The 17,912-nt window shown below is 36.7% G+C and overlaps 1 protein-coding gene across 4 annotated transcripts in view; it reads left to right on the forward strand.

Moving 5' to 3' along the window:
* MAP3K7 (mitogen-activated protein kinase kinase kinase 7) overlaps positions 1 to 17,912 on the forward strand; it is a 60,208-nt gene that overhangs the window by 26,912 nt on the left and 15,384 nt on the right. For 2 of the 4 annotated variants that reach the window (XM_043889879.1, XM_043889882.1), the window contains 7 exons: positions 1,034 to 1,164; positions 2,768 to 2,849; positions 5,284 to 5,414; positions 6,078 to 6,207; positions 8,772 to 8,852; positions 11,573 to 11,725; positions 16,494 to 16,558. In XM_043889879.1, the coding sequence (XP_043745814.1) occupies positions 1,034 to 1,164; positions 2,768 to 2,849; positions 5,284 to 5,414; positions 6,078 to 6,207; positions 8,772 to 8,852; positions 11,573 to 11,725; positions 16,494 to 16,558 (773 nt within the window). The remainder of the gene's footprint in view (positions 1 to 1,033; positions 1,165 to 2,767; positions 2,850 to 5,283; positions 5,415 to 6,077; positions 6,208 to 8,771; positions 8,853 to 11,572; positions 11,726 to 16,493; positions 16,559 to 17,912) is intronic. The other 2 variants (XM_043889880.1, XM_043889881.1) reach the window with 2 other exon arrangements.

The raw sequence follows: 17,912 nt of genomic DNA on the forward strand, positions 1-17,912 counted from the left end.
TCATTTATGGACACAAGGTCCTTGCATCCCTTCTGTTCCCTTCATACCTCTAATTACAGCGTTTCTAACCACTCCTGATACTAGAACACATCTCCTTCATTAATCAAGTTACTTTGCAGTTGCTTTGGGAAAATAAAGTTCTTGAAAGGGAATTGCCGAATCTTTTAACTTTTGCTCTCCCTCTCTGTTGTTAATTTGTATCTCTTGATTATAATTATTCTGATTAATGGCATTTTTGACACACTGTTCCACATGTGACAGAACAAGTGTCTGCCCCACTGTTTTGGTCATTCGTAGACATGTCAAGGAGGCGGTGGCGTGATCGTGAGTTTCCGGTCCCTTGTAGTACCTTTTTTGTTGTTATGGAGGATGCTGGAGCGCTGACCTGGGCAGTTTGTTTTCATTTTCTGTCACGTGACAGTAAAACTGAATGTCAGTGAAGTAAGAAATAAAAGAACTAACTGATTAACTGATAAATTTACAAAGATTTCATTATAATCGGGCCCTTCTTTTAAGTTAGGGGCCTTGCTAGTGGTATTAGTCTTGTTAATTACACAAAAGTTGGCAGTTTTCGGCTTGTGAAATGACTGACTCACAGCTACCGTGAGGCCTGCCTCCCACAGAAGAACCGTTTAGAAGTCAGCGAGTGTAATACCATAGTTGATGACTTTTGATATGTGGAAGATGGTTTTTCAAACAGATTTGAAATTTTTATGATAAATCTGAAAATACAGGTCAGATATTACCTCGAGTCACCATTCACACATTAAGCTGTTGACTATTTGTTAAAAGAGTGTTTATAATAAATATTATTAACTCTCAATCATAATGCATGTGAAAATTTTAATTTGGCTTCTCAAAAGGTGTAGATTCCCCTTTATGAAAATGTAATGTTAACCTACAGGAAAACATAAATGTGCTTTTATTCCTCCTAAAAAAATCTTGGTTTAGAAAATAAATACCATGTTAGAAACCTACACTATTCTTTGAGTAAATACATTCTTTTCTCCCCTCCTCTGATTTTTAATTGTAGGTACTCGACCACCACTGATCAAAAATTTACCTAAGCCCATTGAGAGCCTGATGACTCGCTGTTGGTCTAAAGATCCTTCTCAGCGCCCTTCAATGGAGGAAATTGTGAAAATAATGACTCACTTGATGCGGGTATAATCCTTCTTTTGAGGGGCTTTGGGATTAAGGGGCTTTTATATATACTGAGTTTTAATGGGATTTTAAAGTAAGGGGATATCATTTTTGTTTGTTTGTTTCATACTTTTTTGTATTTTCCACTTTAGAATGGGTATTCATTACTCATATAATCAGAGGAGAAAGCATTATTTTAGAAAAAAAAATCTAGTTCTTGATAATGGAAAGATGGCTAGACTAGGTCTCTGAACGTGCTTTTTTCCTTCTCCTTAACTCAGTGGATGTATCTGTTACTGGGCCTGTTGCCTTATCTGTAATGTGAGAGAAGTTGAATTAGATGATCTCTAAAGCCTTACAGAATTTGGGTATTTTATGACTCTAATTGTTGCTGAGTTATAAACTTCCTTTAGTTCAAATCTTTATCAAGTGGTCATTTATGTAGCACACTAGAGAAGCTACATTCCCAGACACTTTTATTTAAGTGATTTTTACCTTTTGGTTTTTCATTGTATATTTTCAGCTTTTCGCTTGCCATTAAAAAGTTAGACTTTTTTCTAGGATCTGTAGAATTTTAGAATTTAGAAGAATTATTTTAAATGATTATTAGAATTTCCCAGTCTATAAATCAAACACTTTTGTTAGAATTATTTGAATCATTCTAGGCCTCTGGTTTTTGATGCACTAAGAAATCTATCAAGTAGTACCTTGACTTGGAAATGTTTATGCACTTGCAAGAGTGCCTGAATTTCAGAACAATTTGCTAAGTAGAAGAATCTTTCAGTCTCTTTAAATATAGATTAAGTGATTTCCTAAATGGACACATAATTAATTTGTTCATTCTATTGAAAATAAGTTAAGCACAGCAACTTGAACTCATCTTCTTACAGCTTAATTTAATATTTGGAGAACAGCTATGCGTAGAATCCTGGGACCTAAAGATACATTCATAAGAAAACAACTCAGTGAAAATTAAAATTAAAAAGTAAAGAAAACAGCTTGGTCTCCATAATCAGATACCTTAAACTTTGGGTTATATAAGTTACTCAGATTTTGATTGTGCTTATAGGTGCTTTGTCTAATTTGAGAAGAAAACGTTTCTCTTTTTTATCCCTAAATTCTAATTTTTATCCAGCAGATATATCCAATATTTTATCTCTGATTCATAGAGCAACTTTTGTAATCTGTCCTTGATATTTAAAATACTGATTCTAACATTATTCTATGGCATACCATCTCAGTTGTCAGACTAAGTCATTTCAACACTTTAGAGATTTGCATCGCTGCTATGAGAACATGAATAATGTTTCATGTAGTTATGAGGAATGATACCGCTGTATTTCATATGTCCCTCTGGAGGAATATTGGCTGTTTTCTTCAGGATTATCTGGGCTCTGTGTAGGTGGATACACAGCATTGATAACAGTTGAAATTCAGAAGAGTTAGCACATTGTTGTCTCTGTCTACAAATTTCCACATATGCCTTAGTGAAAATAAAGCAGCATCTTTGCTGCATTCAGATCTCAGCAAGGAAGTAATTCAAACATACTTACTAAGTTAATTTTCACATGATTTAATTTGTACTAAAGAAAGTTTACATTGTTATTTACCTTTTTATATATAGTACTTCCCAGGAGCAGACGAGCCGTTACAATACCCTTGTCAGTATTCAGATGAAGGACAGAGCAACTCCGCTGCCAGCACAGGTGAGTGGATAGATTGGAACGGTGATAGCCTAAGATTTTTGCTTCTCTGTTCCCATGAAACGATAATCAAGAAGCAATGAATGATGTCCCTTTTTGCATTTTAATTTATTCATTTAATATGATTGCAATTTGAATTTCCAGGTGTATCATTCTTCATGCAGGTACCCAGGTTAAAGAGTTAATTGAAAACCCACTTCCAAGTTTTGAAATTCTTACACAGTTATATCTAAAAAGACTGGATATTATATTTTTGTGAATGCCATTCTTTACTTGAAAAAGAATTCTTACACAGATACAGCTAGATCAAATAGTATCAAAAATTATTATAAATATGTATATATAAAACAGCATATTTTCTGTATCATGAGCACCCTACTTGTAGAAGAATCCATAAAGACATTCATTTAAGAAGCTGTGTTTTAGTTCAGAGTTCCTCAGTTCCATAGTTTGTGGTCATCAAAAGAAACAGTAGAAATAATACTCTAATTTAGAAAAATTTTACTTCTCAAAATATATGGTATTATGAACATTTCATTATTCAGTTCAGTTCAGTCTCTCAGTCATGTATGACTCTTTGCGACCCCATGAACTGCAGCACGCCAGGCCTTCCTGTCCGTTTGCTTAAAGTTAAAAGGTGTGTATGTACACATATACTTAATGCATTCTTAAAATTTTATTTTTACTGGTCTATTTCCCCTACCTCCAAAAAAATTATATGTAAACTGGTTCCAGTTTTACTGAAAGTCTTTCTGAGATGGTCTGAATTCTAAAGTGAATTTCTCTAAAAACATTTGCTTGCCACTCCTTACCCTCAGCTGACCTTCTTGACCGTTTCCCTGTGATCAGATTCCCCCTCCACGCGCCCACCTGCCCGTGTCTGCCCGTCTGCTCTGCACCCGCTTCTGTTCCCACGCTGAACTGTCTGTGCTCACAGCCAGAGGCACGCCTGTCCCCTTGTGCATCAGATCCCGTCTGCTCTCCTAGCAGTTCTTCCTGTCTCTTGCATCATCAGTTTTAGCCTCTGTACTGGGATCATTCCCTGAGTATATATATAGTAGTCCCCCCCTTGTCCACAGTTTGTCCAGAAATACTGAATGAAAAGTTCCAGAATGAAATAATTCATAAGTTTTAGGTTGCAGCTGTCTTGAGCCGCACGATGAAGTCGTGCGTCCTCTGCATCGTCCTTTCATCCAGTGCATCCTGTCCGTTTGTCACTTAGTAGCCCTCTTGGCTGTCACCTCACCTGTCGAGGTGTCATAGTGCTTGTGTTCGTGGGACCCTAGTTTTATTTAATAGTGGCCCCAAAGCACACGTGTGATGATGCTGGCAATTCTGATATGCCAAAGAGAAGCTGGAAAGTGCTTCCTCTAACGGAAAAGGTGAAAATTCTCAACTTTAATTAGAAAAAAAAAAATCCTATGCTGGCTGAGGTTGCTAAGATCTGCATTAAGAACTTCTGTCCATGAAATCATGAAGACGGAAAGAGAAATTTGTGCCTGTTATGCTGTCATGCTTCAAACTGCAAAAGTTAACAGCCACAGTGCAGGATAACTGCTTAGTTAGAAAAAGGTATTAAATTTGTACAGTAAGGTATTTTGAGAGAGAGACCACATTCATGTAACTTTTATTACCGTATATTGTTATAATTGTTCCATTTTATTTTTGTTACTCTTGTTAATCTCTTACTGCGCCTAATTTATAAATTAAAGTGTATCCTAGGTATATGTGTATAAGAGAAAACACAGGATGTGAGGGCTCAGTACCACTGGAGGTCTTGGAATGTATCCCCTGTGGATAGGGCGGGGACTGCTGAAGCCTGTATTTGCGTTTCTCTAGCTTCTCTCTTGCCATTCTCTTGTGCTCACTCTGTTCAAGCTTTTATTATACCACTACTCTAGAACTGCTCTTGTCAAGGTCACCATCTTCCCAACCTATAAACGTCAGAGTGCCCAGGGCGTGGTCATTTGACCTCTTTGTCTAAACTCATTTCCTTAGTAATCTCATCCAGTATACATGTATATCATGTGTTTGCCAATATTTTTGCTCCATCCCGAACTTGAACTCCATACTCACACATCCAACTACTTGACTGATACCTGCCGTGAGCTCTAAATTACCATTTTCCTAAGAGCTCCCTTCAGACTCAGTCGTTCCACACTCTTTCCATCTTGATTAATAGCCATTTCTTTCTCTCAGGCTGAGAATCTTAAAGTCTTTCTTGACTATTAGAAAACTCTTTAGGCACTTTGGTTCCCTTTTTGTGCTATCCTGAAATATCATTTAAAATGGGTTTGTTTGGGTATCTTCATTAGCTTAAAAAGTCTTATCTCTTTTCATATCTTGCTAGTTCAGAAAAGAATTTAAGTTGCATTTTATTGAATGAAGCGTGTGTGTTATTCGCAGCCTATTGTCATAAATATTTTTGCTTTCCTAGGCTCCTTCATGGACATCGCGTCTACAAACACCAGTAATAAAAGCGACACTAACATGGAACAGGTTCCCGCCACAAACGATACAATTAAACGCTTAGAGTCAAAATTGCTGAAAAACCAGGCAAAACAACAGGTTTGTTTTGTTATTAAAAGTGAAACCTTTTGGTAACCTTACCGGTAGTCATGAAGTCCTAAGCATTATACTAGCAAGTATTGTTTGCCTTCTTCACTATACAAGTCCTGAATCTTGTTCCTAAAGCAGACAGATAGGCTCAAGAGTAGAGATGTGTAATGAGATTCCCCTGAAATTCTTTACAATTAATCGTTCTCCCATCTGATGATTGCTGCCTTTGGCATTTGTGCATATCTTCCTTATGATGATCCCTAACTTGAACAGTTGAGGGTTACAAGTGTAAAATGGAGATTTCTTGGCTATACTACCTGGTTAAAGGGGTTCTTCTAGATCCATCATTTCATGTTTCCAGATTTATTATATTTTTGTTGTTCCTGGTTTTGAAATATTTTAAGGAGTGATTTTATTCATCTTCCTTGAGGCATTTCGGATAACTAATAATTGGGACATTTAACTCCCAGCTCTAGTGATCACCTTTTCCTAAAGGCCAATGTCTGCAGATTATTCTTCATCACTCCTACAGCTCCCTCTCCCTGAAAATTTTCCATTTCTTTCAGAGCAGAACCCCTAAAAATCCAAGTTGGTATCTCCCTTCTTCTAGCTGCCCAGGATTTTTACATATAAAGAGTTTTAGTAATTCAAATTGACCTATGTTTTTAACAGAGTGAATCTGGGCGTTTGAGCTTGGGAGCTTCTCGTGGGAGCAGCGTGGAGAGCTTGCCCCCAACCTCTGAAGGCAAGAGGATGAGTGCCGATATGTCTGAAATAGAAGCCAGGATTGCTGCAACCACAGGTAAAAAGGAAGTAAAAGTCTGAAGAGGAACGAAAATGGTAGTTTCAGTTGTTTCAGTCATGGGAATGTCAGGGGCTTTTCTTGTGTGTTTCCTAAATTTTTTTAAAGCAGGAAGTTGATTTATAATATACTTCCTATGCTTCTAGCAGAAAGCATCTCAAATTCCGGATAAAGCAAGCATGATTTGTAAAATTATTTGCATTATAAAGTTTCATTTCTTATTACAGATTTTTATCAAATAAAATTCAGCTCAATATGAGCTAAAAGTCTAAATGAGAAATTGAAATTTAGCCAAAACCAGGATGTTTTGGCAGGATTCTCAGTGATTCTACTAGAGTTTTGTGCTGAACTCAAGTAATAGCAAATGTTTTGTTTTGAATTTAGCAGGAAGATGTGCTCCAGGTCAAAATATGATTTGGCCTTACTCTCTGCTGGTGCTCCCTTCAGTGGCACAAGTAGCTGACTTTGTGATTAATTCTTTTAATTGTAAAATAAAAGATCGTAGTAATTTGATCTGGATAAAGCTCGCATTTCTCTTCCATTTTGTCAGTACTTAAAATGATTAATTGTGGAAAGACTGGTCAGCACAAAATTAATAACATGTTTTGTTACCTTAGTGGACTTGTAACCTTCTTGTCTAACCAGGTTCATTTAGTAATGATGGGTTAAATTGTTTTCTTTCTGATTTCCCTAGGGGTGGAGAGGGACTGATTATAAATACATTTCTATCGTGGAAAATGTAGAAATATAAATTTTAAAAACCCACTCTTCCATAATTGTCCCGCTAAAAAATAAACACAACATTTTTGTGTATTTACCTCTAGTCTTTTAGACTACATATGTATATATAAGTGTATTCCCTAGTGTATTAGCATTTTTTTTTTTTAACTCAGCTAACCAGGTTTTGTGGGATTATGTTTTGTTTTAAGATCGTTTTGGTTTCTTTCTAAAAAGAATATTTTCATTTTGTGTGAAGTTCTTTTAAGAAAGAAGTTGTCCAGAGGACCATCCTAACTCTTCTTGTTTTCAACTAATCTTGGTCACTTATTTATCAGTTAGCATTAGAATCAGTTAGATCTTATAGAATTTCCAAAATAACAGTGTCTTTAACACAAACTTCTTTTTCACACACAAACAAATCTGGAGGTAGGCTCCTCGATCTTTGGTGGCTGGGTTTCTTCTGTCTCTCTGTGTTACAATCCCTACTGTGTGGCTTTCATCCTGAAGGTGACCTTGTGCTCCATAATGGCTGTTAGAGTTCCAGTCATCACATCCACAATCCCAGCATCAGGAAGCAGGAGTTAGGGCAAGGGCTACTTTTTCAAAAGGCTTTCACAGAAGTCCCTCCTAACAACTCTCACGTTTATGTCATTGGCCATAGTAATAGGGTCAGACGGCTCCCTGTGGATCCAAGGGAAAAGGGGATCTGCAGTCTTTCATCTGGGAACATTGCTGCCCTGAGTACAGTTGAGGTTCTGTTGCTAAGAAAAAAGGGAAAAGTAGAGATTAGCTGGTCTCTGCCACGCAGATGGAATCTTCAGAAACAAGCAAGTTGCGTGGAGGTCACTTGAGTCACAAGTGTTTCTGTGAGCAGTGGGAGTGTCACAGGACCATGTCTGATGAACAGTGTCCACAGAAATGCAGCCTAACACTTTGGGAGTCCTTTTCATTTCAGGAATATCATTCAAGTCAGAGCTGCCAAATAGTGATTGCTACCTAAAACAGGAAGTGTTCTGTAATGTAATAGTAATAATTTTATATCTGCTAGTGTCAATTTTTTAGTCAGGTACTGGTTTATAGTTAATCTTTACAGAAGTGATGTTTCACCAGATTAAAGGTAACCACATATACTTAAATAACCCTAACCTTTCTCTGCCTAAATGTGAATAAAACAGATGGGCTGAACATTTGTTGGTGAATTGTCTTACTTTGACAGGTTCATATTTTCCAGCCTTTCAGAACTATTCCGGTTTAGCAGGAATAGACCCTAAACTTTGGAAACTACAGTAAATACTCAGTTTATCAGAAGTATGTTTAAATATTTATCATTATAAGAGTGTATACATTTCACACTTTGATTCAATAATTATCATATAATCCCTGAATTGTACTTTGTAGCACACTTCAAGAAACACCTCATTGAACACATATTCCTGTGTGTGTTTAACTAAAACAAATATGGCAGCTTATTTCTTTTTAATTCCTCTTTTCTTCCCACTTTGATCATAGACCCTCACTGCACCTCAGTGGTTGCATGTAGACTATTTCCACGAACGTGTTGGAAATCTAGCTTTCTCATCACCCTGCAGCCTTGTTTGTCTCTGTCCCTTTTTCTTTTTTCCTGCTAATTAAAGCCAGTATGTGAAACATCTTGTATTGATAGTTGTTTGCTCCTTCATCACGCCTTGTGTAAGCATGGACAAAGGGTTTGATAGTTCTGCATGCCATCCTGCATGAAGTGTTATTAACATAACTATTTGAAAAGTATTCTGTTTTTGTTCACCGTTTTCTGTGTTACTGTTTGTGGTTGTTTGCATGTATACTGTATGTGTGTATTTTTGCAGCCTTTTCCAAGCCTAAACGGGGCCACCGTAAAACCGCTTCATTTGGCAACATTCTGGATGTCCCTGAGACCGTCATAGCAGGTATCATGGACCACCTGGGATGGTCTAATAGCTGTAAAACCGGAATAATGATCCCTGGTACTTATAAAATGCTTCTTGCTCCAATTTGATAGAATGTGAAAATATATACCTTGCATGCAGTCCTTAGGGAGACAGATTAAAAACTGTATACATTTATCTGCACTGAAGCCAGCTTGGCCAGAAACCTCACATCTCCAAAACTGAAGAAGAACTAGAAGATAAAGTAATAAGCCTTTTCATGGAAGGAGGCATACCAGCCCAGAATTCTGCCAACTTCCTCTCACCTTTTAAATGAGCAGAATAGCTGAACCCAGACCTTTCTTGCACCTAGCAGAAAGAGAAAACAACCCTTTAAAAATGCTTGTCCTTGGCTCCTTTCCTTTCTTCGTTAGAACTTGGGGGTCCCTCTTGGCATTGTGTCCCAGCCTCTTTCTGTTGGTAGCAAGTGAAATAGGAAGTTGAGAAAAGAGTAGCTGAATAACGTTTTACCTTAACCTAGAAAACAGAAACAAAATAAAAACTCAATGAGATTTGCTGTTTTGCATGGTATGTTGCCAAATAATTCTGGTCACTTCTGATTCCTCTGTATTATGAGGAGGATCTTCTTGCAAATTACATGTTTTTATACCTAACTCCCACATGTCTTGTCTGGTTAAATCGCTGTTATTTCTTACGGTGATTATCTCATAGATGAATCTAAATCCCCATGCCTAGTAGTTCTTGGCTCCTCCAGTAAGCTGGAACCTGAGGGTAGAGACTGTGTCTTTGTTATTTATTGTTGATGGCATCAGCCTTGTCTGGCTCAAGACCTCACATAGAGTATTTAATAAAATGTGCCAGTTATGGGAATGACCCATTATTGAGCTCCCAGCGGGTCAGAACTAGGATACATGTACAATCTGTAAATTACAGATGTGTATAAAATATTTTAAACAGTTCTTAGGGCCCATTCCATCTATACAAAACCATTTTATTTCTAGAGTAGTTCTTTGTTATTCTGGTTGTTCAAGTGGTTTATTTTACATTTTCATTGTTGCCCTTCAGAGAATACAGTTAATTTATTCCTCGCATACTTTTATTGAGTCATGGGCTGCTTTCAAAATTAGTAAAGTACTTAGGATCATTTTACCTCTGCCCTGAAAGATACCAAGTTTAAGGGAATAGTACTCTAACTGAAGAAGCAGCAACGTTTAAACATTCATACTGCCGAGCTGTGATGATCTTAAATGTTGGAGAGTATCAGGAAAATTCAGCTGAGTGGCACACTAATCTTAATCTGGGTCTTATGGGTAACCAAACATTAAGAGCAGATACAGCCACACACAGCGCAGTAGCCGGTGGTGCGTGTGGCAGGGAGTGGGGGAGGAGAGGAGGCGGTCTCCGGCTCTGAACCAGCGTGAACGCGTGCACCACCCACTGCCCGCCAGCGGACGCTTGGCGCTGTCTGGGAACGTTCTGACGGTCAGAGCTAATGGGGGCTACCGACGGGGCAGGCAGGAGCCGCGTGGCTGCTAACAGCCTGGAGAGTCTCCGGCAGCCTCCCGCAGCCGAGAATTACCATCCTGAAGGGTCGGCAGGGCCAGGACCGAAAAACCCGAGTTAGGTGTGCTGTGTGACCTGTAAGGTAGTTTAAGGCACATCAGCTTAATAGCCATTTTACAGATGAAAAGATTCGGTGATGGTGAATGGTTTTCCCAGAGTTACACAGCCAGGATCCCATCCTAGATCTTCTGACACCAGATGGCACCCATATTTTTTTGTTTTGTTTGAGTCACAGAAGTTAGAATAATTCTGTGCTGCTCCTGCTTAGGGTTCGTATTAAATTTAACTGAGCTCTTCATCCAGGAGATACTTTTGAATGACATTGGATCCTTCTGGGGTCGGGAAAGCTTAATTCTGCTGATAATTGCCAGAGTACCAATGCTTGTCAAGTGGAAACAGTATTCAGTAATACATTTCTTAAATATTCTTGTTGGGTTTTTCCCCAGATGTTCAGACATTAACCTAGTAGTTTCCATTTTTTTAATAAAGGATGCAACCACCGGAATTGAAATAATAGGACATAAAAGTCAAACATTAATTTATTCTTAGGTTATATTTTTAAATTAAGCATAAAAGATATAACCTGTGCTTTGGGAATATCTCAACTATCTTACATGGCCATTTTAATTGTAAAGAAGGATGAAATTTAATTCCCTAAATTTCTTAATACCTTTTAGAACTTTTTTACTTGAAGTTGATTCCCTACAAATTCTGTGGTTATATTATCAGATACTTCTTGATATATCCAAACCAGCATTAATTAGCATTGAATCCCAGTTGTAAGCATTTTTAAAATATAAGCTGTATTTTTCATCTGTTATGGATAAGTATTTTCAATAATACCTTCCTTTGGCCAATTGCCGTATACTGAGTTTAATGTACCTCTTGGAATAAACTGCCTCTTTTTATTAGGAGTGCTCCTTTAAGCATCAAGTAAGTTTTTATATGTATTTATTAGCAGTGTACAAATGTATCATTTTTGAAGTGTTGCTTCTTGCATTTTTAAAAAATTTTACCAAGTTTTAAAAGTTTTTAAATAGGCACTGTTACTCTAAAAAAATTTTTAATACAATCTTTATAATGACTAAAATGCCTAACCTGGTCATGGGTGAACAAATTTAAATCTTGTTTTTTGCTTGCTCTTCAACACTGTTAAATATCCTGCCACCAACAATGAGGAAGAACAAGCAACCTGTGGCTAATGCCAGCATTCATCAATCTGACCGTCTCTCGGGTCATGCGAAAATGGACCTTTAATACCTCAGGACTTCTGTGGATCAGACTGCACAATTTTTTGTACCCTTGCTACCTTGGGCCTGGCTCTCAAAGAGGTATTGGCAAACTTTGTTAAGTTTGTTAAGTCTTCTTTCTACTTTCCCCTGCCCACAGTGGCTGTAAATCGATCTGGCTTCTTTTTAGCAAGCAGGACACATAATAAGAGCAATTGCCAGTACAGTATGACATTCTGCTACCTCTTCATTGGTAGAGAATGTCCTGCCAAATAACTGTGCAACCTAAGCAAAGTTAATGTAAACGCAGACATCTCTTGCCCATAATTGAAACTATCTGATCTATAGTTTTCTAATCCGTTTTATGTTACTTTTATTTGAAGAAAAGAGAGTGGGTGGCAGATTATTGGATTGCTTTAAATTTTTCTAAAGTTTTTTCCTTTAAGATTTTGATAAAAACATGGATTTTTGTTTATTTGGTCCTTTTACTTGAATTTTCTTGACTTTCCCACATTTTGCTTTTGTCATTATCCAAGCTTCCAAGGGTCTATTTTCCCTCCATCTTCATCTCAAATACTCAAATGGGATAGGGGTTATGAATTGGGAAACTAGAATACATTTGATAGTAACATTTGATCTGATGTTAGAAGAATGCCTAAATTTTACATTTCTTTTAAAATTCCACATGTCAAAGTTAAACAAGTAAAATGTCAAAAAGTTACACAACAAGATCAACAACCTTTTCCAGTTTCGTAGAGTAAGAGACTGAGTCAGCTTCCCTGATAGCTTAGTGGTAAGGAGCCCACCTGCCAAAGTAGGAGATGTGGATTCAATTCCTGGATTGGGAAGGGTCCCCTGGAGAAGGAAGTGGTAACTCACTCCAGTATCTTGCCTGGGAAATCCATGGACAGAGAGGGGCCTGGCGGGCTGCAGTCCATGGAGCTGCAGAAGCATCCAACTTAACTTAGCAACTAAACAACAAGAGACTGAACAGTTAAAAAGTATTTTGTTCATGGCTCTGGTGTCTGTCATCAAGGGAGATCAGCAGTCCTGCTCTGGAGTCCTTGTGTGAAGAGTTGTAGTACTTAAGGAAGTCATCTGTGATTAGAATATATTTTGAAATCCACCGGATGAAAGTACTGTCAAATACATGTACACATACCACCTGCAAAAGGTTTAATTGAAACATAAGTTTTCTGTACGTTCTCCCTTTCTGTTAAAAAATCCTCAGGTATAGTTTATACCAGATTGATTGCTATTATGAAATGAATTTCCAGCATATGATTTGCAAAAGTTAATTTTTCCAAATACTGATATTGAATAACTGTTGTAATTATATTATAAAAGATAACTTTTTAAAATGAGCTAAATTGTAAGGTTTTATAGAATATATTTAAACAGTTTTTGTTACTACTACTATAATATCATACTCACTGGTTCTGAATTTCTTTTTTAAGTTCAGACTAAATTATAATACTTGGCTTCATTTAAACACTTAAAATGTTTCTCCTCTATTCTACAGATAGGCATTGCCTTCATGTACTTCTGTTTGAGGACCTTGAACAGTGAGACTCTAGTGTACCTTTTGTTATTCAGCCCGGGATAAGATGGCATAACATTTTAAACTGATAGAACACTTTGAGCAAAAAGCATTCCATACTATCTTAAGGATTTGCTAGAGAAGGATGAATATGCAAGTGTTTTGTTGAGTCAGTCTTAATACACATAAAATATTTTTCTCCAAGTCTCTGAATTTAATTGACATTTGTTGTTTGTAATATTCTTGAAGCTGAAAAGAAACTTTAGGAGTCCTTAATGGTTTCAGCTGCATTTAGATCTCTTAACTGAGAAAAATTTAGACTATTCATTCACTTTAAAGTTCAGTCAGGTACACTGAGCTCTGTTGTATATTGGTTATTTACCAAAAGTGTGATAAGTAGTTAGGTAGAATGTGAAAAGTGCAAACGATCAACAGTGCAGCACCGCTGTGAGGAGACCGTGAGGTAGAAAGAAGCGAGCTTTTCTGGAACTCAAGTTCGTACCTGGCGCAGATAGTGTGATTAACACCTGCCTTTGTGTAGGGACGTGGAGGCCCAAGGAGAGCTCTTCTGAGATGCGCTGCATCTGCTCCTGCCAAGTGCAGACACTGCTCCTTCAATAAAATTCTGTATTTGTGACTAATTGAATAGCAAAGTGCATCTAACCTTACAGGAAATATTTCAGTAGTCTCTTTCCACCTTATTGTAGTCTACCAAGATCACTTTTTAAAATCTAAAAAGGATAAGTGTCCCATAATTTTTAATATTCAAAGCTTAACAAATATCAAAATTTCCAACATTTTGATTAAGAGATGTCTCCAAGAAAATGTATTGATTTTTACATGAATAGTGTCTTCAGAAAGTTGGAACCTAGAAAAATGTAAGTAGTTTAGGTAAGGAAACTGATAAGAAAAGCCACAGGAATGACTCTCTGGGACCTGAGCCAGCGGTCTCTGGAAGGACTCTGATGACTTTCAAATACCAGCTCAGGAAATCAGTTGTACTTAAAAAGAGCAGCTTTTTGGAGAGATGGATTTTGTTTCAGTGTTGTAAAAGCAATTACCCTATAAGCTGCTGTTCCAACCACCCTTTTAGAGGTGAGGAAGAAGGTGGGCTTAGGGATATAGTATATTCCTTTTGTTGCTCTTAGAAAAGTTATTTTTAAAAATATTCTTTGTTCCCTATCAGAAGTCCTGAACGTTCCAAAATTCATTACAGATTAAAAAACTCAAGATATCATTTATAAATTCCATATTCTTTGATTAAGCATCTGTTGATATCATATTCTCCCTTATTTCTACTTCTTTTTTCCTTTATACTGCTGTGTTTAATACAGGTATGCACACATTAAAGAACCATAAAAAATGTAAAGTAAATGAGTTTCTAAATTAGTGTTTAGTTACCAAAAAATTCAGAGTCAGTCTAAATTTACTGAGCACACACTCAGTAATTTTCATTTGTGATGATAAGAGCTTGATGTTTTTTACATTCATATTTCTAAATTATGGCTTGAAACTTAATATTGGAGCAACAAGTATTTGTTGATTGCAATCCTTTTTTGCTTCCTCTGAACTGTATGCCAGATGGTTTCTGCCATGGTTATGCTAATGAAAATGCATTGCCTAGTATTGCTTGCTTTTGACTCATGCTGTAGCTTAAAGATTTCTCATCTTATGGCATCTGTTAACTGTCAGCTCTCCTTTCCCCTACTTATAACTTTTTATTCCTCTTTCCTCCCCTTCTCCCCTCCCCGCCCCTCCCCACCATCCCCCCCCCACCCCCCACTTAGAGCTTGTCTTTGTTGTTATTGCAATGGTGATGTAATGATTTTCAGACACATGTGCTGGGTGGCTCCCCAGATTCACAAATGTTGCTAATCTGAAAAGAGAATTCCAGACACTTTTACAAGCCTGTCTCATCCCAGCTAATTTTAGAATGATTGTGTTGAATGAAATGTGCCTGAAATTGCTCATTAGTCATGGTAGTGGGGATCCTTTTTGTCCTCAGGAAAATGGGGATAATTAAAAGTTTTCAGAGAAATAGCTTAGTGTGCCTGATTCCATAAATGTGCAGTTTGTTGTTACGTCAATTTGTAATTGAAAGTTGGAGCTTGGAATAAAATGAAATGTGAAGTAACTTTAAGATTATGCAAAGAATTCTAAAACATAGCTTTAAATACAAAAGAGTTATACTTTCTAGGATAACTATAAATTTGAGTTTTTATATTCACTGCACGTACTATTGCATTAAACATTATTCTTCTGTTTTAAAGTCCTTTTAGTGTATGTACAAAATAGTAAGGTCACCTTGATTAAGATGCTGGGATTTATTGCTGATTGGTTTAAAATAAGATAATGAAAGTTATGGAGATAAAAAATTTTAAGAATGAATTCTGTCGGCTGATCAGGCCACAACTATTAGAGACGTGGTCTGAGCGCTGCCCACTATTACATAATATAGTCTTCAGAGTCAAAAGAATTTTGACTATTGTGTCAGCTGTTACTCAATAGTATTTTGGTGTTTCCTTTTAGACAGCTGATTGCTCATCTTAGAAATAACTGTGTAAACAGCCCTATTCCCAAATAGAAGTGCTGAGTGAAGCTATTGTTCACTTCACCGCCCACTCCCTCCCCATGTTGCTGAAGACTTAGATTTGTCTAGTTCTTTCATAAACTGATTTTTAATTCAGTTACGTTTGGCATGGAAGTTCCTGAAGCAGGGTTAACACACTAGCCCATTTCAACAAGCTGTATATTTGAGAATGAGAGTCATCCGTCTCCACTAGCAATTAAGAGTTGTTGTTCACAAATAATAAATTACTAGATTCTGACAAAGACTAATGGGATTAGGTAAGTGTGACTCAGTGCAATAAATTCAAGCCTAAGCATCCTTTTAAGCTCTGAAACGAACAAGGTACTGCTGTTGGTTAAAGCCAGTCATGGCTCGCAACTTGCTAGCTGTCTTGCTGAAGAAACTAACGTAAGGCCCTTGAAATAGATGCCGTCATCAGCCCCAGCCCCCAAGCGTTCATCTATTTAAACACATGACAGAAGATGGTGGAAGAGAATTCAGCAGCTCTTGTGTGGTAGGAGTGGTTATTGTATTAGGACACACTTCATTGTAAGCCAGCAGCTTTTGAGTTAAAATACTGTAGCTGTTTCTCTTTCTTTCCTTACATCTTTCTTTCTCTTTTTTTAACAATAAACACTTGTTTTTCTCACATTCTGTGTAGATCCAAGGAGCAACAAATTCCAACTTCCTACTGTAGCTGTTAAACCCTTCTTGTCTCTGAACAGATTTCAGTATTTTAATTTTTTGATTTTTTTTAAAAGGCAACGGGCAGCCAAGACGTAGATCCATCCAAGACCTGACTGTTACTGGGACAGATCCTGGTCAGGTAAGACTTAATCTCCAGATTCTCTGTCTTTGAAGATTAGTGATGGGCACAAATCAAAAACTAACTGGAATATGTATCCTCTGCAAAATAAGTTTTATAAGTTGACCTAAAATAATAGTGGAGAAATTCATTATCATCAACTTAAATATGTAAGGGGGAAAACGTATAGATGCCATTATTAACTTGAATCTAAGAAGAGACTGGTTAATTCAATAGTGCTGTGTGTGTGTTAACTGGTTTTCATATGTGCTTTAATAAGGAAGTATTCGATTTTGTACTTGGAACAATTTGTCATTAACATTGTCCTCCAAAATGTATCGTTAGTCTTAACCTCCTCTTTACTGAAGAGATTAAGTATCCCCCCAGTAAAGATGTCACTTCTCTGGGGTCACAGCCACCCACACACCTTGTGGACTGTAACTAATCTTTTAATTTGTCGCATCCGCTAGGTTTGCATTTTTGTGAAACATCCTGAACACAGTATTTAAGCAGATGGATGAACTCTAGCAGGCCGTCTATCTCAGTTGTTAAGGGTTTTATTCATCTTTGTATTTCTGGATGTTCTTCTAAACTCGCCTTACCTCTTTGAAGATGTCCCAGACAGTGCTGCAGTTTAAGCCGTTACTGAACGGGTGCAGAGTTTTAACCAACCAAGTATATAAAAGTAGCAGTCATTGCCTTGTTTATTATTTACATCAATACTTTAACATATGTAGTTTATATCATATTCATAAAATGAAGTGAGAACTATTTATAAGGTTTTGTTGTTGATTAGCTTTCAGTTGTGCCAAAATAAATTTTAGTACTGTAGCATGCATCTAAAGTGGTAAAAATACCACATAAAAAATTACCGGATTATATGTTATAACCAGTGTGATTTAATTTCTGGTAAAATGTGTTAGTACTTTTCATCTTAAAAGATGTTTTATTATTACTTCTTTTTTATAACATGCTTGAAATTTTAGAGATTCTTTGTAGTTGTTAATAAAAATTTGAAAGTCTTTTCTAGCCATCAACTAACTTAACTAACAAAAACTACTTGAGATATTTAAATAATAATAGTCTTTGATCTTCATTTATATCTGGAAATATTTCTCATAATGCCCACACACACCTTCAAATTCATATATGCACACCTATATGCATATGCACACATATATAAGCATATACACATATATAAGCATATACACATATATGCATAAAATATATATGTATAGACTCATTTAAAATAATATATATTATGATATTAAGTGGTCCTAAATCTTAATTTTATTAATTTAATAGCATCTTTTTCAATATATCTGCTTTTGTGCAATCTCAGAACTTTTGAATGAAATTTCCCACTCTCTCCCCC

This window comes from Cervus elaphus, chromosome 28, assembly GCF_910594005.1.
Source record: "Cervus elaphus chromosome 28, mCerEla1.1, whole genome shotgun sequence".
Classification (NCBI taxonomy): Eukaryota; Metazoa; Chordata; class Mammalia; order Artiodactyla; family Cervidae; genus Cervus; species Cervus elaphus.